The 21932-nt window shown below is 43.5% G+C and overlaps 1 protein-coding gene across 3 annotated transcripts; it reads left to right on the top strand.

Annotated features, from left to right (window-relative positions):
* The first annotated feature begins 1033 nt into the window (after positions 1-1033).
* On the top strand, positions 1034-18374 carry LOC123060696 (uncharacterized). 3 transcript variants are annotated; one of them, XR_006428106.1, is made up of 5 exons: positions 1034-1537; positions 1668-1739; positions 1820-1956; positions 3010-3259; positions 17946-18374. XR_006428106.1 is itself a non-coding variant. In XM_044483516.1 (4 exons), exons 1-4 carry the CDS (start codon positions 1532-1534, stop codon positions 3173-3175), a joined length of 381 nt encoding a protein of 126 aa, XP_044339451.1. In that variant the 5' UTR covers positions 1034-1531; the 3' UTR covers positions 3176-3685. The 3 variants fall into 3 exon arrangements, 1 of the variants encoding a protein (XP_044339451.1); XR_006428107.1 differs by lacking the exon at positions 17946-18374 and adding an exon at positions 3370-3685; XM_044483516.1 differs by lacking the exon at positions 17946-18374 and having other exon boundaries at positions 3010-3685.
* Positions 18375-21932: the final 3558 nt, after the last annotated feature.

Genomic DNA, 21932 nt, shown 5'->3' with positions numbered 1-21932 from the left:
CAACTGGATAGGGATAGCGACAATTGTTGCTTAGTTTGGTGGCTTTAGACTTATTGGTGTATGACTCTATACAGTCTTGTGTCAATAATTAATAAAGTGGCCGTATGCATCGTCCAGATGCAGAGGCGAGGGGTCGTTCTCTTTTTCTAAAAAAAGAAAACCACAAACTTGTTAGAGTTAGGGCATGTTCTGATTCTCTCCAGCTCTCAACTCTGCAAACTTCACACGAGAAGCTGACCCGAACGCATAAGCTGTGAGAAGCTAGATCTGAGAAGCTAAACCATCCCCTAGTGTAAAAAGGAGAAGCAAGGTCGGCCCAGCTCCACCAAAATGCGAAGCGTGGAGTTCGATCAATTTACACCCAACTGCCACCGCCAAAGATACCGCTTCACTGCCTCTCCACTCGAAAAGAAAACGAGCAGCTCGAATCGTTACGCTCAGCCTCGCTCGAACGAGTACCCCTCCTAATTGGGCTAGATCCACCCGGCCCAACCTATGCCTAACAGGCCAGAGCCCTCCCAACCGGGCTGCAGCTGTGGGAGAAGCTGTGGATGGAGCCGAACACTCCTGGGATCGCTATGGGTGTGTTTGGTAGGGTGTATGAAGGGTGCATGAGAGCAAAAGTTCCCTTCTCGACCCACTTTTGGGTGTTTGGTAGAGTGTATGAAGGGTGCATGAGTCCACACTAGTTTAGCACAAATACACTAGGAGCATGCATGAGGAGAGCATGCATGAGGAGGGGTGTTGAGGTGAGCATGCATGAAGAGGGAACAACTATGCTGAGATAAGAACGCAACCAAACACACCCTATGTGAAGTTAGAAGCGAGGAGAAGAAGTTGAATATGTGGAGTTCTGTGAAGCTGGAGAGAATCAGAACAGGCTCTTAATCTTTTCATATAAAACCCTTTAACAGTGGCGGTAAGGGCGACTTCTCACCTATGCCACGTCCAAAGATTTACTGTCGCTGGTGAAAGGAAAAAAAGATTTAATCAGCGCAGGAAATTTCGAGGCAACTTCCTCCGGTATCGAGCGCAGCGCATGCAACCCACCTCTCTCGTTCTCTCCGCACACGCAACCTCTTGCACCGCACGCCAACGCAGCCGCCGCCTCTTCTCTTCCATCGTCGTCGTCGCCTCGTCGGATCTGGGGAGAAAGAGAGTGCGAGTCTCCTACCTTCGCCGCGTCCGCGTCCGCATCACTCTTCCGCGCCCTGGCGCCGCCGCGTCCGCCACTTCTCCTCGCCTTGTCGTCCCCGTCCCTCTCTCATAGCCGAGCTCCAGCCCTCCACCATCCCCTCCTCCTTGACCGCCTCTCCCCTCGTCTGAAGGAGCACGGGGCTGGCAGCTGCGCCTGAGCCGCCACAAGGCCGTCAGGTAGAGAAGATTTGGTGCCACTGGCCGTTCCCACCGCTGTCCGAGTCCGACGTCTCGGAGTTGCCAGAGTCGCCGTCGCCATACGAAGACGAGTCGGCGGGGAGATGCTGGTGTTGGGATTCGGGAGGGTCCAATCTGCAGCAAATCCTTGGGAGATATGACGGTAAGTTGTGCCACTTGATGCCAAAACTGTTTCTGCATTTCCCTCTGATGATTGTGTTCTTCTATCTCATGAAATTTAGAAATTTCAGAAGCTATTTAATGTGAAGTCCATATCCTCTGTTTCTCTGTAGGTGTATTTTGGAATGCTCGACGGCTTGCTGGCTGCAGAAGAGCTTCCTGAGGAATACCGGAACCGATGCCAGGTACACTATTTCTCTCATTCTGATTTCGTTCTTTCCATTGACTGAAGGATTTACGCTGCCGCTGTGCCTGATTGCTCCAGGATATACTCTGTAACGACTGCGGAAAAAAGGGATTTCTCGGTTCCACTGGCTGTATCACAAATGCGCCGCCTGTGGCTCGTACAACACCAGAGTTATCAAGACCGAGGCACCAGATTGTTCCATGTCGAATTAACAGGCGAGTCGTTTTCTGTTTTCTTCTTCTACTCGATTCTTTTGGAAATTCGCCTCTACAATATATCTGGATACAGAGGAGCATTGCATATGTATAGGTGTGATGCTTAATAAAGTCAGTACGGAGCATGGATGCCCCTTTTGGTTAGCAGCGCAATTAATAGTCAGTTTACTATAGCAAAACACTATTAATTCTATGTAGTAACAGCCATTCGCCCCGTCTCTAGGATAATGCTTTAGGATAGTGCAAGAAATGGCAGTCTGGCAGCATGAATAGAACCAAGGCCGCCTGTCACTGCGCCACCCTGCATCACCCGGGGCCTCGTTCCTCGCTCCAATTGGCCATTTTGGCTTTGCATCTCCTGGGGCTGCACACTCCTGTCATGGCGAGTTCGCGACCAGCCGAATCGTCCGCCCGAGGCATGGGCAAGGCCCAGCAGCACCAATGCTACCAACAAAAAATGCCTCTTCTGTCCAAGCTGCATCCGACACGGACACCACTTCAACCAGAGTACCAAACCATGCAACCAGACTTGGCTATTTCCAGTGCAAAAAAAGAGCCAGCAGCCCCGGCCTTGGGTCTGCTGTTGTTGTAATGTTGTTGATGGAAGCTTCTCGTGGTCAGGGTGCCGAGCAGAGACTCTCACGTCCTCAGGGGGAAGGCCTCCTTGTAGTTTTGCAGACCGGATGAGCAGACGTTTGCTAGCAGCAAGTCGACAGTCGATGTGATCTCTCCAGGCCCAGGATGCGCTGGCTTTCTGCTCTGCACCACCGGTGCACGCCATGCTGGCCAGAGTTAGGCTCGGCACGCCTGGCATTTCTCTCGATGGTCCAATCTTGTGTGGCGAACAAGTCTCAGAGCTGTGTCTGTCGAATTGACCCTCTGTTCCAGTCCAATGGTTTAGGACATGAATGAAAGAGTCAGCATGCAAGCCAAGACTGCGTTACTCTATTTGAACTATGCATTTTACGAATACGCTGACAGGTGTAAGATAGTAAGATTTAAAATGTGTTGGCGAAAAGATTTATCACTTATCAGTAGGCTCAAACTGTACAGGTCCGCCGACGAGGATGTGGATGAGGACGAGGTCGAGCCCCTTCCCGGCGCGATCTCCTTTTGGAGGCTATTCAACTTCGTCGATGGCCTCGACTGGGCACTCATGGCCGCTGGCACAGTCGCCGCCGCCGCCCACGATGCAGCATTCGTAGTCTACATGCACTAATGGTCCTTGAATTTTCTCGATGCTGAGCGGATTTAGTCTGCTCTACACGGTCGTAGCGACGAGCCCCTCAACCAATTTAAGCAGGTAAACCGTTGCTTCACATGCTCGTCTCTTAATTGCACGCCTGACAGGGCCTGCAACGTGATATTTATTGCCTGACTCCCAAAGGTAAATTCAACAACAAATGTGTTTAGGATCCTGTAAGGAACCAGATGCCTCTCTCAATATCTATTGAATACAAGCTTTGATTACAAGCAACACCAATGGAGATACAAAGTTTGGGGATCAGGAAGAACATAAGGAGGAGGATGAGAGGTAGGGGAAGAGAGCCGCCGTGCCAAAGCCGTGATCCACTGGATGACCAGAACAATGCCTACTCCCTCGTACTTGTACTCTGTAGCTTTAGTGGTTTCCTGATGGGCTAGGCCCACGTACCGGTCCAGGGGCAAACCCACATGTTGGGTAACGTAGTAATTTCAAAAAAAATCCTACGCACACGCAAGATCATGGTGATGCATAGCAACGAGAGGGGAGAGTGTTTTCTACGTACCCTCGTAGACTGGAAGCGGAAGCGTTAGCACAACGCGGTTGATGTAGTCGTACGTCTTCACAGCCCGACCGATCAAGCACCGAAACTACGACACCTCCGAGTTCTAGCACATGTTCAGCTCGATGACGATCCCCGGACTCCGATCCAGCAAAGTGTCGGGGAAGAGTTCCGTCAGCATGACGGCGTGGTGACGATCTTGATGTTCTACCGTCGCAGGGTTTCGCCTAAGCACCGCTAGAATATTATCGAGGATTATGGTGGAGGGGGGCACCGCACACGGCTAAGAGAACGATCACGAAGATCAACTTGTGTCTCTATGGGGTGCCCCCTGGCCGCGTATATAAAGGAGTGGACGAGGGGAGGGCCGGCCCTCTCTATGGCGCGCCCTAGAGGAGTCCTACTCCCACCGGGAGTAGGATTCTCCCTTTCCTAGTAGAACTAGGAGCCCTTCCAAGTAGTAGGAGTAGGAGGGAAGGAAAGGGAAGGGAAAAAGGAGAAGGAAGGAAGGGGGCGCCCCCCTTCCCTAGTCCAATTCGGACCAGACCAAGGGGAGGGGTGCGGCCAACCTTGAGGCCCTTTTCCTCCTTTCCCGTATGGCCCAATAAGGCCCAATACGTATTCCCGTAACTCTCCGGTACTTTGAAAAATACCCGAATCACTCGAAACCTTTCCGATGTCCGAATATAGTCGTCCAATATATCGATCTTTATGTCTCGACCATTTCGAGACTCCTCGTCATGTCCCCAATCTTATCCGGGACTCCGAACTCCTTCGGTACATCAAAACTCATAAACTCATAATATAACTGTCATCGAAACTTTAAGCGTGCGGACTCTACGGGTTCGAGAACAATGTAGACATGACCGAGACACGTCTCTGGTCAATAACCAATAGCGGAACCTGCATGCTCATATTGGCTCCCACATATTCTACGAAGATCTTTATCGGTCAGACCGCATAACAACATACGTTGTTCCCTTTGTCATCGGTATGTTACTTGCCCGAGATTCGATCGTCGGTATCTCAATACCTAGTTCAATCTCGTTACCGGCAAGTCTCTTTACTCGTTCCGTAATACATCATCTCGCAACTAACTCATTAGTTGCAATGCTTGCAAGGCTTTAGGTGATGTGCATTACCGAGAGGGCCCAGAGATACCTCTCCGACAATCGGAGTGACAAATCCTAATCTCGAAATACGCCAACCCAACAAGTACCTTCGGAGACACCTGTAGAGAACCTTTATAATCACCCAGTTACATTGTGACGTTTGGTGGCACACAAAGTGTTCCTCTGGTAAACGGGAGTTGCATAATCTCATAGTCATAGGAACATGTATAAGTCATGAAGAAAGCAATAGCAACAAATTAAACGATCAAGTGCTATGCTAACGGAATGGGTCAAGTCAATCACATCATTCTCCTAATGATGTGATCTCGTTAACCAAATGACAACTCATGTTTATGGTTAGGAAACATAACTATCTTTAATCAATGAGCTAGTCAAGTAGAGGCATACTAGTGACACTCTGTTTGTCTATGTATTCACACATGTATTATGTTTCTGGTTAATACAATTCTAGCATGAATAATAAATATTTATCATGATATAAGGAAATATATAATAACTTTATTATTGCTTCTAGGGCATATTTCCTTTCAGTCTCCCACTTGCACTAGAGTCAATAATCTAGTTCACATCGCCATGTGATTTAACATCAATAGTTTACATCGCCATGTGATTAACACCCATAGTTCACATCGACATGTGACCAACACTCAAAGGGTTTACTAGAGCCAATAATCTAATTCACATCGCCATGTGATTAACACCCAAAGAGTACTGAGGTGTGATCATGTTTTGATTGTGAGAGAATTTTAGTCAACGGGTCTGCCACATTCAGATCCGTAAGTATTTTGCAAATTTCTATGTCAACAATGCTCTGCACAGAGCTACTCTAGCTAATTCTCCCACTTCCAATATGTATCTAGATTGAGATTTAGAATCATCTAGATCAGTGTAAAATTTGCATCGACGTAACCCTTTACGACGAACCTTTTGTCACTTCCATAATCGAGAAACATATCCTTATTCCACTAAGGATAATTTTGACCAATGTCCAGTGATCTACTCCTAGATCACTATTGTACTCCTTTCCCAAACTCAGGACAGGGTATACAATAGGTCTGGTACACAGCATGTCATACTTTATAGAACCTACGGCTGAGACATAGGGAATGACTTCCATTCTCTCTCTATCTTCTGCCGTGGTTGGGTTTTGAGTCTTACTCAACTTCACACCTTGTAACACAGGCATGAACTTCTTCTTTGACTGTTCTATTTTGAACTACTTCAAAATCTTGTCAAGGTATGTACTCATTGAAAAAACTTACCAGGCATCTTGATCTATCTCTATAGATCTTGATGCTCAATATGTAAGCAGCTTCACCGAGGTCTTTCTTTGAAAAACTCCTTTCAAATATTCCTTTATGCTTTGCAGAATAATTCTACATTATCTCCGATCAACAATATGTCTTTCACATATACTTATCAGAAATGCTGTAGTGCTCCCACTCACTTTCTTGTAAATACAGGCTTCACCGCAATTCTGTATAAAACTATATGCTTGATCAACTTATCAAAGCGTATATTCCAACTCTGAGATGCTTGCACCAGTCCATAGATGGATCGCTGGAGCTTGCATATTTTGTTAGTACCTTTAGGATTGTCAAAACCTTCTGGTTGCATCATATACAACTCTTCTTTAGTAAATCCATTAAGTAATGCAGTTTTGTTTATTCATTTGCCAGATTTCATAAAATGCGGCAATTGCTAACATGATTCGGACAGACTTAAGCATAGATACGAGTGAGAAACTCTAATCGTAGTCAACACCTTGAACTTGTTGAAAACCTTTTTGCGACAATTCTAGCTTTGTAGATAGTAACACTAGTATCAGCGTCCGTCTTCCTCTTGAAGATTCATTTAATCTCAATGGCTCACCGATCATTGGGCAAGTCAATCAAAGTCCATATTTTATTCTCATACATGGATCTCATCTCAGATTTCATGGCCTCAAGCCATTTCGCGGAATCTGGGCTCATCATCGCTTACTCATAGTTCGTAGGCTCATCATGGTCAAGTAACATGACCCCCAGAACAGGATTACCGTATCACTCTGGTGCGGATCTCACTCTGGTTTACCTACGAGGTTCGGTAGTAACTTGATCTGAAGTTACATGATCATCATCATTAGCTTCCTCACTAATTGGTGTAGTAATCATAGGAACAGATTTCTGTGATGAACTACTTTCCAATAAGGGAGCAGGTACAGTTACCTCATCAAGTTCTACTTTCCTCCCACTCACTTCTTTCGAGAGAAACTCCTTTTTTAGAAAGGATCCATTCAAAGCAACGAATATATTGCCTTTGGATCTGTGATAGAAGGTATACCCAACATTTTCTTTTGGGTATCCTATGAAGACGCACTTCTCCAATTTGGGTTAGAGCTTATCAGGTTGAAACTTTTCACATAAGCATTGCAACCTCAAACTTTAAGAAACAGCACCTTAGGTTTCTTGCCAAACCATAGTTCATATGGTGCTGTCTCAACGGATTTAGATGGTGCCCTATTTAACGTGAATGCAACTGTCTCTAATGCATAACCCCAAAACGATAGTGGTAGATTGGTAAGAGACATCATAGATCGCACCATATCTAATAAAGTACGGTTATGACGTTCGGACACACCATTATGCTGTGGTGTTCCAGGTGGCGTGAGTAGTGAAACTATTTCACATTGTTTTTAACTGAAGGCCAAACTCGTAACTCAAATATTTTACTTCTGCGATCATATCGTAGAAACTTTTATTTTTGTTAGGATGATTCTTCACTTCACTCTGAAATTCTTTGAACTTTTTAAATGTTTCAGACTTGTGTTTCATCAAGTAGATATACTCACATCTGCTCAAATCATCTGTGAAGATCAGAAAATAATGATACCTGCCGCGAGCTTCAATATTCACCGGACCACATACATCAGTACGCATGATTTCCAACAAATTTGTTGCTTGCTGCATTGTTTCGGAGAACGGAGTCTTAGTCATCTTGCCCATGAGGCATGGTTCGCAAGCATCAACTGATTCATAATCAAGTGATTCCAAAAGTCCACCGGCATGGAGTTTCTTCATGCGCTTTACACCAATATGATCTAAAGGGCAGTGCCACAAATAAGTTGCACTATCATTATTAACTTTGCATCTTTTGGTTTCAATATTATGAATATGTGTATCACTACGATCGAGATCCAACGAACCATTTTCATTGGGTGTGTAACCATATATGTAAACATAACAACAATTTATTCTCTTACTTAAATGAATAATCTATTGCAATAAACATGATCAAATCATATTCATGCTCAATGCAAACACCAAATAACACTTATTTAGGTTTAACACTAATCCCGAAAGTATAGGGAGTGTGCGATGATGATCATATCAATTTTGGAACCACTTTCAACACACATTGTCACTTCACCCTTAACTAGTCTCCATTCATTCTGCAACTCCCGTTTCGAGTTACTGCTCTTAGCAACTGAACCAGTATCAAATACTAAGGGGTTGCTACGAACACTAGTAAAATACACATCAATAATCTGTATATCAAATATACCTTGTTCACTTTGCCATCCTTCTTATCCGCCAAATACTTGGGGCAGTTCTGCTTCCAGTGACTAGTCCCTTTGCAGTAGAAGCACTTAGTCTCAGGCTTAGGATCAGACTTGGGCTTCTTCACTTGAGCAGCAACTTACTTGCCGTTCTTCTTGAAGTTCCCCTTCTTCCCTTTGCCCTTTTCTTGAAACTAGTGGCCTTGTCTACCATCAAAACTTGATATTTTTCTTGATTTCTACCTTCGTCGATTTCAGCATTACGAAGAGCTTGTGAATCGTTTCCGTTATCCCTTGCATATCATAGTTCATCACGAAGTTCTACTAACTTGGTGATGGTGACTAGAGAATTCTATCAATCACTATTTTATCTGGAAGATTAACTCCCACTTGATTCAAGCGATTGTAGTACCCAGACAATCTGAGCACATGCTCACTGCTTGAAATATTCTTCTCCATTTTTTAGCTATAGAACTTGTTGGAGACTTCATATCTCTCAACTCGGGTATTTACTTGAAATATTAACTTCAACTCCTGGAACATCTCCTATGGTCCATGACGTTCAAAACATCTTTGAAATCCCGATTCTAAGCTGTTAAGCATGGTGCACTAAACTATCAAGTAGTCATCATATTGAGCTAGCCAAACGTTCATAACGTGTGCATCTGCTCCTCAATAGGTCAGTCATCTAGCGGTGCATCAAGGACATAATTCTTCTGTGCAGCAATGAGGATAAACCTCAGATCACGGATCCAATCCGCATCATTGCTACTAACATCTTTCAACTTACTTTTCTCTAGGAACATATCAAAAATAAAACAGGGGATCTAAACATGAGCTATTGATCTACAACATAGATATGCTAATACTACCAGGACTAAGTTCATGATAAATTAAAGTTCAATTAATCATATTACTTAAGAACTCCCACTTAGATAGACATCCCTCTAATCATCTAAGTGATCATGTGATCCAAATCAACTAAACCATAACCGATCATCACGTGAAATGGAGTAGCTTTCAATGGTGAACATTATTATGTTGATCATATCTACTATATGATTCACGCTCGACCTTTCGGTCTCAGTGTTCCGAGGCCATATCTGCATATGCTAGGCTTGTCAAGTTTAACCTGAGTATTCTGCGTGTGCAAAACTGGCTTGCGCCCGTTGTAGATGGACGTAAAGCTTATCACACCCGATCATCACGTGGTGTCTGGGCACGACGAACTTTGGCAACGGTGCATACTCAGGGAGAACGATTTTTATCTTGAAATTTAATGAGAGATCATCTTATAAAGCTACCGCCGAACTAAGCAAAATAAGATGCATAAAAGATAAACATCACATGCAATCAAAATATGTGACATGATATGGCCATCATCATCTTGTGCCTTTGATCTCCATCTCCAAAACATCGTCATGATTTCCATCGTCACCAGCATGACACCATGATCTCCATCATCTTGATCTATATCAATGTATCGTCACATGGTCGTCTCGCCAACTATTGCTCTTGCAACTATTGCTATCGCATAGCGATAAAGTAAAGCAATTATTTGGCGCTTGCATCTTATGCAATAAAGAGACAACCATAAGGCTTCTGTCAGTTGCCGATAACTTCAACAAAACATGATCATCTTATACAACAACTTTAATCTCATCATGTCTTGACCATATCACATCACAACATGCCCTGCAAAAACAAGTTAGACGTCCTCTACTTTGTTGTTGCAAGTTTTACGTGGCTGCTACGAGCTTAGCAAGAACCGTTCTTACCTACGCATCAAAACCACAACGATAGTTTGTCAAGTTGGTGTTGTTTTAACCTTCGCAAGGACCGGGCGTAGCCACACTCGGTTCAACTAAAGTTGGAGAAACTGACACCCGCTAGTCACCTGTGTGCATAGCACGGCGGTAAAACCAGTCTCGCATAAGCGTACGCGTAATGTCGGTCCGGGCCGCTTCATCCAACAATACCGCCGAACCAAAGTGTGACATGCTGGTAAGCAGTATGACTTATATCGCCCACAACTCACTTGTGTTCTACTCGTGCATATTACATCAACGCATAAAACCTAGGCTCGGATGCCACTGTTGGGTAACGTAGTGATTACAAAAAATTTCCTACGCACACGCAAGATCATGGTGATGCATAGCAACGAGAGGGGAGAGTGTTGTCTACGTACCCTCGTAGACTGGAAGCGGAAGCGTTAGCACAACGCGTTTGATGTAGTCGTACGTCTTCACGGCCCGACCGATCAAGCACCGAAACTACGACACCTCCGAGTTCTAGCACACCTTCAGCTCGATGACGATCCCCGGACTTCGATCCAGCAAAGTGTCGGGGAAGAGTTCCGTCAGCATGACGGCGTGGTGACGATCTTGATGTTCTACCGTCGCAGGGTTTCGTCTAAGCACCGCTACAATATTATCGAGGATTATGGTGGAGGGGGGCACCGCACACGGCTAAGAGAACGATCACGAAGATCAACTTGTGTCTCTATGGGGTGCCCCCTGGCCGCGTATATAAAGGAGTGGAGGAGGGGAGGGCCGGCCCTCTCTATGGCGCGCCCTAGAGGAGTCCTACTCCCATCGGGAGTAGGATTCTCCCTTTCCTAGTAGAACTAGGAGCCCTTCCAAGTAGTAGGAGTAGGAGGGAAGGAAAGGGAAGGGAAAAAGGATAAGGAAGGAAGGGGGCGCCCCCCTTCCCTAGTCCAATTCGGACCAGACCAAGGGGAGGGGTGCGGCCAACCTTGAGGCCCTTTTCCTCCTTTCCCGTATGGCCCAATAAGGCCCAATACGTATTCCCGTAACTCTTCGGTACTCCGAAAAATACCCGAATCACTCGGAACCTTTCCGATGTCCGAATATAGTCATTCAATATATCGATCTTTATGTCTCGACCATTTCGAGACTTCTCGTCATGTCCCCAATCTTATCCGGGACTCCGAACTCCTTCGGTACATCAAAACTCATAAACTCATAATATAACTGTCATCGAAACTTTAAGCGTGCGGACTCTATGGGTTCGAGAACAATGTAGACATGACCGAGACACGTATCCGGTCAATAACCAATAGCGGAACCTGGATGCTCATATTGGCTCCCACATATTCTACGAAGATCTTTATCGGCCAGACCGCATAACAACATACGTTGTTCCCTTTGTCATCGGTATGTTACTTGCCCGAGATTCGATCGTCGGTATCTCAATACCTAGTTCAATCTTGTTACCGGCAAGTCTCTTTACTCGTTCCGTAATACATCATCTCACAACTAACTCATTAGTTGCAATGCTTGCAAGGCTTTAGGTGATGTGCATTACCGAGAGGGCCCAGAGATACCTCTCCGACAATCGGAGTGACAAATCCTAATCTCGAAATACGCCAACCCAACAAGTACCTTCGGAGACACCTGTAGAGAACCTTTATAATCACCCAGTTACATTGTGACGTTTGGTGGCACACACAGTGTTCCTCTGGTAAACGGAAGTTGCATAATCTCATAGTCATAGGAACATGTATAAGTCATGAAGAAAGCAATAGCAACAAATTAAACGATCAAATGCTATGCTAACGGAATGGGTCAAGTCAATCACATCATTCTCCTAATGATGTGATCCCGTTAATCAAATGACAACTCATGTCTATGGTTAGGAAACATAACCATCTTTAATCAACGAGCTAGTCAAGTAGAGGCATACTAGTGACACTCTGTTTGTCTATGTGTTCACACATGTATTATGTTTTCGGTTAATACAATTCTAGCATGAATAATAAACATTTATCATGATATAAGGAAATATATAATAACTTTATTATTGCCTCTAGGGAATATTTCCTTTCATCACAACCCAGTCAGGAGAGGCTCCTGACATCCCTCCCTTCTTGAAATGCGGCTTGACACTATAAGAAATATGTCAACTTATGACCTTCTGTCAGTGACCCTCGAAGAATTGGTCATAAATCTATGGTCATTTTAGACCAATTGGTCAAAAGCTGTTCAGGGGGCTCCAAACCCTAAACCATTGCGACCATTTTGGTCAGAAAGGTCGTAATTTCGTTACACGAAATGGTCACAAAGCAAACAGTACTAGTCCGCTGCCTTATTTCTAGCTGATCATGACCAATATAGATGGTCATAGGCTTGTAGATTGTGGTGGGTTGTGATGACTAGGCGCCATCTCATCAGTTTTGCCTATGTGTCATGTCCATGTGGCAGTTTTTGCCCTAGGTTGTGAAGCAACCTATATTTCTATCATTCCCAAAATTCCCCAAAAATCTCATAAATTCTTTGGGTCATATCTTCATCAAATATGTAAAAATCCTTCCTTGCCTACTTCAAAACTAATTCAACAATATTCATTTTCCTATTATGTTCACAACAACACTTTATGAAGGAAGTGCTATTTATATATTCTTGATTTCCCTAGGAATTTTTGGGCACTCTTTCCTATCCAAATCATTACCGCATGACAAAATTCAGCTCCATTTGCCTAGCAAATCTTCCTCGGCAAATTTCCAAAGTTTTTATCCACCTAGAAGCATTGTGAAGGAAGTACCTTTTTTCTATCTCTAAATGACATGAAATTTATACAGTTCCTTCATATGCCAAAATTATCACCCTCCTCCAAATTGCAGGTCAGTCAAATCATCTATGTGAGCCTAGGTTCAATTTATATTTTATGGCCAAATTGGCACGTTGCAAAGCAAGTGTTATATAGACCCCTCCTATTACCCTCAAACTTTTCGGGCACTCTTCCATACCCAAATCATTGCCACATGATAATATTCAGCTCAATTTTCCTAGTAAATCTTTCTCGGGAAATTTTCAAAGTTTCTACCTCGAGAGAAGCTTTGTGAAGTAAGTACTAGCTAGGCTTACCCAAATGTCCAAATGGTATCAATTTTCTACAATGCTTTCCTATGCCCAAATAACCATCCTCCACAAAATTTCAGCTCAATCCATTCATTATTTTGAGCCCAGCTTCAACATTCATATTTTTGTCCAGCGTGGTACTTTGCAAAACAAGTACCACCTAGGATCCTCCTTTTGAGCTAAAAATTTGTGAAGACATTCTCCTTAGTAGATGATCATCCTCAGCCAAAACTCACGCCCATTGGCCATGTGCATTTCCCGTACCGCTAATCAAACACTTGGCTGCTAATTCATGTTTGAGCATCGATCGGTCTCCTCGTGAGAATCTTATGTTGTAATTTTCTTCCTAGCACCAACCTGGGGAGTGCCCAATCCACTAGACATGCCCAGGCCGCCCAGAACACATGGCAACATTACGGTCACGCGGTGACCACGCGACGGGCATGCGAGTTTACGCGCTCTAGAGTTGGGGCCCTCGGCCACCGCCCAAACCTCGACGTATCGCCACCAAACCATGTATTTATGATTAAATAGGTCCTTATGTAACTATAAATGATTTTTGGAAAAAATAAATAGCAAACTATGAGGCAGCTGCAGTTCAAATTTGACCCGCTTCCAACTAAATCCGCAGAAATTTGTCTTTTTCATGAGAGGTGGATTAAATTTTTTTACACCCAACCATTTTGTCAATTGTTCATTAAATATGGCCTAGTATTTTATAAAAATGATTTGGTCCAATTTTGCAACAATTATTTGGTAGTTCCTTCACAAAAAAACCTCCTTTCGGGCACTCGAAAAATGGAAAATGGTTTTTTCGTCCAACGAAAATGAAAACTTCCTTAGGCAACATTGTTTGCCATTCCAATATGCACCCTTGTGCACAATATGAGATCATTTGAACAAACTATGCCATGAAAGTGGCCATAAGATTGATCATTTGGCTTGAAAGCCATGAATCTTCACACATGATAGCTCATTTCTGAGAACATTTTTTTAAAATAATTATCGTATTACAAGTTTATTATTTTTTACGGAAACTTGGTCATATATAATGACACAATGCGAAGGTTTTCCAATTTTTTGAATTTTTTTGAATTTCTTATGCCCGTTTCAAAATGCGGTCAAAACGGCGGGAATGACCGTTCCTAGCTAGTGGTTGAATCTTGGAAATTTTTTGGTGTTTCTATGATTAAATAGATACTTATGTACCTAGAAATGTTTTTTGGAAAAAATAAATAGCAAACTATGAGGCAGCAGCAGTTCAAATTTGACCCGCTTCCAACTAAATCCGCGGAAATTTGTCTTTTTCACGAGAGGTGGATCAAAACTTTTTACACCCCAACCATTTTGTCAATTGTTCATTAAATATGGCCTAGTATTTTATAAAAATGATTTGGTCCAATTTTGCAACAATTATTTGGTAGTTCCTTCACAAAAAAACCTCCTTCCGGACACTCGAAAAATGGAAAATGGTTTTTTCGTCCAACGAAAATGAAAACTTCCTTAGGCAACATTGTTTGCCATTCTAATATGCACCCTTGTGCACAATATGAGATCATTTGAACAAACTATGCCATGAAAGTGGCCATAAGATTGATCATTTGGCTTGAAAGTCATGAATCTTCACACATGATAGCTCATTTCTGAGAACACTTTTTTAAAATAATTATCGTATTACAAGTTTATTATTTTTCCCGGAAACTTGGTCATATATAATGACACAATGCGAAGGTTTTCCAATTTTTTGAATTTTTTGAATTTTTTATGCCCGTTTCAAAATGCGGTCAAAACGGCGGGAATGACCGTTCCTAGCTAGTGGTTGAATCTTGGAATTTTTTTGGTGTTTCTATGATTAAATAGATACTTATGTACCTAGAAATGTTTTTTGGAAAAAATAAATAGCAAACTATGAGGCAGCTGCAGTTCAAATTTGACCCGCTTCCAACTGAATCGGCGGAAATTTATCTTTTTCACGAGAGGTGGATCAAAACTTTTTACACCCCAACCATTTTGTCAATTGTGCATTAAATATGGCCTAGTATTTTATAAAAATGATTTGGTCCAATTTTGCAATAATTATTTGGGAGGTCCTTCACAAAAAAAACTCATTTTGGGCACTCGAAAAAATGGAAAATGAATTTTTCATTCAAAGAAAATGAAAACTTCCTTAGGCAACATTGTTTGGAATTCCAAGATGCACCATTGTGCATGATATGGGGTCATTTACACAAACTATGCCATGAATGTGGCCATAAGATTGATCATTTGGCTTGATAGCCTTGATTCTTCACGCATGATAGCTCATTTCTGAGAACACTTTTTTAAAAGAATTGTCTTATTACAAGTTTATTATTTTTCCTGGAAACTTGGTCACATATAATGACACAATGCGAAGGTTTTCCAATTTTTTGAATTTTTTTGAATTTTTTATGCCCGTTTCAAAATGCGGTCAAAACGGTGGGCTTGACCGTTCCTAGCTAGTGGTTGAATCTTGGAAAACTTTTGATGTTTCTCTGATTAAATAGATACTTATGTAGCTAGAAATGATTTTTGGAAAAAATAAAGAGCAAACTATGAGGCAGTTGTAGTTCAAATTTGACCCGCTTCCAACTGAATCAGCGGAAATTTGTCTTTTTCATCAGAGGTGGATAAAAACTTTTTACACCCAAGTATTTGGTCAATTGTGCATTAAATATGGCCTAGTATTTTATAAAAATGATTTGTTCCAATTTTGCAATAATTATTTGGTAGGTCCTTCAAAAAAAAACTCATTTTGGGCACTTGATTTTTTTTGGAAAATAGCTCTTTTGTGTAATGAAAGTGAAAACTCCCTTAGGCAACATTGTTTGGAATTCCAAGATGCACCATTGTGCACAATATGAGATCATTTGAACAAACTATGCCATGAATGTGGCCAATTTATTGGTCATTTGGCTTGAAAGCCATGCAACTTCACATATGGTATCTTATTTCTAAAAGACTTTTTAAGGTATTTACAGTATTGCGAGTTAGTTATTTTTCTTGGACACTAGGTCACATATAGTGACACAATGCAAAGGCTTTCCATTTTTTTGATTTTTTTGAATTCTTTATGCCAATTTCAAAACACGGTCAAAACCGCGGGCATCATCGTTCGTACCTACGGGTGGAATCTTACTAAACTCATAGTATTTCTCTAATGAAATATATACATGTGTACCTAAAAATTATTTTTGGAAAAAATAATTAGCAAATTATGAAGTAGATGTAGTTCGAATTTGACCCGATTCGTCCTAATTTGGTACAAGTTGGTTTAAATGGCTAAAAAAGCTAGAAAGGTCGAAAATGCATACAAGTTGGTTATCATCCATAAAATGTGGTATAACTTGAGTGAAAATTTTTGTGGTGCGACTTTGCAAAATATTATTGGTAATTGCTTCATAAACCCCTTTGTTTTTAGCACTTAGAGACTATTTTAAACTATACATGTCTCCAACCAATCAGGACGTCTCTCCCGGATCACCCTCCTGTAGGCGATCTGAGCCGTCCACACCGTCCTGATCCAACCTCTCCTCACCTCTCCAGCTATCCTACCTCCCTCGATCCCCTTCCCTCCCGTACACCCTGTCTCCTCCCTCGATCCCCTTCCCTCCCGAGAACGCCGTCGGCTCCCCTTGATCCCCTTCCCTCCCAAGAACGACGCCGCCGCCTCTCACACCTCGTCGACCCCCTCCTCCACTAGCCCCTGCCGTCGCCCCCTCCCCCTCCCTAGCCCCTGCCACCCTCCCGTACGCCACCCGCTCCTGTCCTGCAGCAGATCTAGGGTTAGTGGTGGCTTTGCCCCATGCTGGCCACGGCACTCCGGTAACCAGGACGGCGATGGCGTCGACGGGATCCGACAGGAGCGTCCTCCTGCGGCCACTCGCGAACCTACCCGTCCTCTAGGGTTTGAGCCACCGCGTCGCCGGCGTGGCTCCGGCGTTGTTCCGGTGATCCGGTGACTCAGGTGAGTCCCTCCACTCCTCCACATCGCATATCTCCCTATCTGCCTCACCATGTTCCCTCTCCCTCTCAGATCCGTCGTTGCTCGAGCACCGGGATGCCATGGACGGGATGGCCATTTCCCCCTGCTCCGACGCCATGGAGGCCGCCTTCTCCTAATCAAACCCTAGCATTCCTCCCCTGCCGCAGCGGTGTCGCCGATGGATCCCGCCGAGGCTCCCTAAGGCTGAGGGTAAGATCCCGCCCATGCTCCCTGATTCCCCTCTTTCATTCTGCACATTGCACCACTTACTCTATACATATGTGCTGGCTGCATGAATCAAGGGTGGTTTGCCATGTCTGCAACATTTTAGGTTTTGTAGTGGGAGCAGGTTGGCTGCTGTTTGCTAGATTCCTTCAACCTGACGACTCCTTGGATTGGGCCAGCCCTAGTCCTTGTGTGCAGTGCAACTTTGGTGCACTGTTGCCTCTGCCTGAGGCTATAGGGCGTGTGAGGCTGCACAATTTTAATGTGGACATAAAGATGAATGACATATCACCACTTTGAAGCTAATTATTTCACACTATGATTTTTGATGATCTTTCACTGTAGTTATCTCAAGCTAATTTGCAACCAGTTGTTTACTTTCTGTACCAAGTTTCATGTTTGAGTTCTAGCATCTTAACCTCGGTACTGTGGTGATTTTTGCAGGAGTTGAGTGAGTGCACAAGGATTTGGTGAGGGATCTCATCATGCAGAACTCAAAAACCAGCTAGCTTCCACGTGTTTCTTCCTTGCTTCCTTCCTTTTGTGCATGTGTTTGTTTGCCAAGCACATCTGTAGTCCTTCCTACACATGCGTGTGCGTCTCTGAGCCAGTGTCTACCACCTCGGTGGACAGTAGTACCCAAATGATGGCATATCGTAGTATGTATTAAATAGGTCTAATGTATTGGGACCAGTGCAGGTCAAATAGCCATTTACTTCTGCATAGTGAAATAATATTTACAGATCCTGTGTTGACTAGGCCTTTTCTTTCTTTATTATCTTTGTCAAGCCAATATGATAGTTGTATGATTTGTATCTATTGGTGGTAGCATATTAGCATCACTATAAATAACTAAATATACTACTTGTTTTCTATTGCAAGTGAATGATGTCAATTTGGTTTGAAATGAATAACCAAACTGGAACGCAAAGCTGCTGAGCATATATACTAATTAATAGTATGGTCTGTTCATCTTTTTATACAAATATACTAGCATTAGATATGTATTTTACACTATGTTTCTTGTCGTTCTGTGTTCAGTAGGAATGTCGTTCTGTGTTCAGTAGGAATTTGATCCAGCACAATAGCTTACTTAATTTCTTTACACTACCTTGCTGTTTGACCGCTATTTCTGATCCCTTTTGTTGTTGTACCACAACGGAGAAGCTGGGGCATCCCTTCGTGCCTACGTACCTGGAGCAGAGCATGCGCATGGGCGGCGGCGGTGTTGGCCTCAAGAGAAGGGAGCTGGCAGGGAGGCCCGGGACATGGGGCGGGCTCTGGCTGCGGCTCGGCCAGGCCGCGCTCACCGCCGCCTCCATCGCCGTCATGGTAACCTTCCTGTCTTGTTTCAGAGGTTTTTTCCTGGGCGGAGTACCGTCTACTAGTCTGTTAATCTGTGAGCGATGGATAGTTTAATCACGAGGGGCTTTGTTAATCCGTGAGTAGTCAACCAGATTATTGAGATATTTGGTTAGAGAATCTAAGTTAACCATCACTGTCCTGTGAGACATGTGCTTGAGGAAATATGTAGGTTTGGACTTGTAATGAGTGGCGATTTTAGTACAAGCGTGCTCTTGCACGGGTGAGTACTGTCCAAAACTAATGGCCGAGAGCCCCTCAAGGCCAAATTGGGCCTTCTGTAGGCCATGTGGTGTGGGTGCATGGTGGTGTTAATTCCTAGATTCAGCTATAAATCTATCTATGAGAACCTGAGAACACTTGCTTATGAGAACCAACTGGACTTCAGATATATCCAAGTGAAGATGTACTGTTACTATGGCAGTGAATTTTATCTATGTGAGATTAGAATTTGAGTGCCATCATTCATCTTATGGTATCTTGTTCTCTGTGATAACTGTTGACTTGCAAGATACAATGTTGATTTACTATATATGCCCGCACAGCTTGTTGCATGCCCGCAAGATACAATGTTATGTTCTTCTTTTCAGCCTTGCCTGTGTACAATTTCTTCTTGATATGCTTCAGTTTTAAACTGTACAGTACATGGTAAAATGGAATTGGGATGGTTATGTTCTGGTTGTCATGAGAATATGTTACTGCTGCTTTTGTTATTTATCGCCTTCCCTGTGTACAGTTTATCCCTGGTATGCTTCCCTGTTACTACTATATCATCATGGCAAAGCTAACATCTCATTGTGCTCTTTTTCATTTCAGAAGTCAGCCTCCGGCCATGGCGGATCTGCAGACGCTGCTGGTGCAACCAAAGAGGAAGAAGGTTCTGGTGGACTACCTGCTACGGTTTGCTTCAGCTCGTGCGGATAGGAGGCGGATGCCCGCACAGGATCCGGCGTCTCCGACCTTGGCATCCACAAGGAGGAGCGGCGACAATTACATACCCAACCATGGGGCAGCAGCAATTCATGGTTGAGCCTCCCTCTACCTCTCTCACGTTCCCTGATTTTGCTGCTGCTCTAAATTCACTTTCACTTGACTGAATCTAGTGCTACTGCTGTCAGTCCCTAGTCCCTAGTGCTACTAGTCCCTAGTGCTACTGCTCTAAATTCACTTGCATGTTTGACTAAATTCACTTGGTATTGCACTGCTTGCCAAATTGAGTTGCTTTCTCGCTGCCAGAAAAAGTCAGTACTCCCTAGTGTTGAATCAGTATTTACATGCTTGCAAATATTGGTCTGAATCTGCGATGCTCCCTAAAGTTGACTAAATCTCATGGAGTAGATTTCATTTTACCAATTGGTCTGAATCTATTTATACGCTTTACTGAATTTTGCTTGGTGCTGTCGCCGTCGGACTCTCATGCTGAATCAGTTGGACAATGCATTCTTTGCCAGTTCATTTTACCAATTCATGCTGAATTGTTGTTTAGTTGTAATTCCTTTTACTGTCCCATGCACAAGTGATATTCATGTCCAGCCAAATGATATCTTGTGCTTTCCAAAGTGATATGTACCCAACTGCTTATATACGTATTTTGTTCTTAACTGTAGATTTCCTCTCACAGTAGCTCCATGCAAAAGAAGGTTGAAAGGAGGAGAAGGACTGAAGGAGGTCCATGTTGAGGAAGGTCGACAGAAGCAGTAGAGCTTGTAATACTGTCATTGCCATTGTATTTGTGTTGTATGATATATCCGCGTTTACCCACAAAAAATGTATTCACGTTGTAATACTGTGATTGCCATTCTGGCTACTGTTTCAAGCAGTGTATTTTTCCAGTGCTGATTTAGATATTTATTACTTATTTACTATGAAATGAAATCTAAAGACCTTGGCCCTGACAACCGGGTCCTATTACTAGAAACTGACAATTGGGACCAATCTTCTGAGAAAAAAAAAACTAAAACTCTTGGGACAAATGTAAAATAGTGGAAAATAAAATGGCAAACAATAAAATATCATACGCTGTAAAAGGCTACATCTAGAAATAAAAAGGCCGAATTGCTGGGCCAGCCCATGTAGCTAGCAAAAATTAATAGGAAAAGTAAATATTAAAAAGGCCGAATTAATGGGCTCGGCCCATATAAACACTGAATTGGACCGGGCTGAATCTTGTGCCACATCAGATTGCCACGCTGGATGCCTACGTGGCATGGGGAGGTTGCTAGTGACCAAAACGCCACAGTAGACGTATTTTGGTCATAAACGTCTACGACCATTCCAGAAGAAAGGTCGCTATAGTCAGTTTATGACGGCCAGCTTTTGACCTTATGTTTTTGGTCACAAAAAGGTCACAAGTGGAAATTTGTGACCATTCAGTGACCAATAGTGGTGGTCACAAGTTGACATATTTCTTGTAGTGTGACCCCAAGCCGACTCCACCCAGGCCCACCCCGGATCCCATTGCAGTCGATGTTGCTTGATTTGATCATAGTCATGATGGTCACCGAAGCCGGGGTGGACTTCAACGATGTAGGAGGAGTTGTTGTGGTCAATTGGAGCCCCACCGAAGAAGGCGTCGAGGAAGTAGCCTTTTTCAACACAGCCATGATCGAAGTCGAGGTAGTACTCATGGTCGACGGAGCCTTGTGCGGAGGTGACGGCAACGATGATGACACCCCTCCCTTCTTGAAAGTGCCCTTGGTTGTAGCAGGTATTGGACACTCGAGTTGATTGGAGTCCTAGCGGCCGATGAAGTGAAATGTCGCTGGCATGGATGAGGTAGTGCTTGTGGTCGACGGGACCTTGCTCGAAGGCGGCGGCGATAGCTATGATGTCGCTCTCTCCTTGGAATTGTTCCACACCAATGTCATCTCCATCATATTCTATACCAATGGCAGTCTTCTTTGGTGGAAGCAGTTCTGAGTGCATGCATGTCATGCTTCCTTCTGGAAATGGGACTTGCACAAAAAGGAGAGCAGCCATAGCAAATAAACTGGCATCTGAATAATGGAGCTTTGTTGCCAATTGTACAGTCTGAACCACAAACAGTCTAAAACTTCCCAAAGACCAGCC

Source organism: Triticum aestivum, chromosome 3A, assembly GCF_018294505.1.
Source record: "Triticum aestivum cultivar Chinese Spring chromosome 3A, IWGSC CS RefSeq v2.1, whole genome shotgun sequence".
Lineage (NCBI taxonomy): Eukaryota > Viridiplantae > Streptophyta > Magnoliopsida > Poales > Poaceae > Triticum > Triticum aestivum.
The sequence above is the reverse complement of the archived record's forward strand: the minus strand, read 5'-3'. Positions and strand labels throughout refer to the sequence as shown.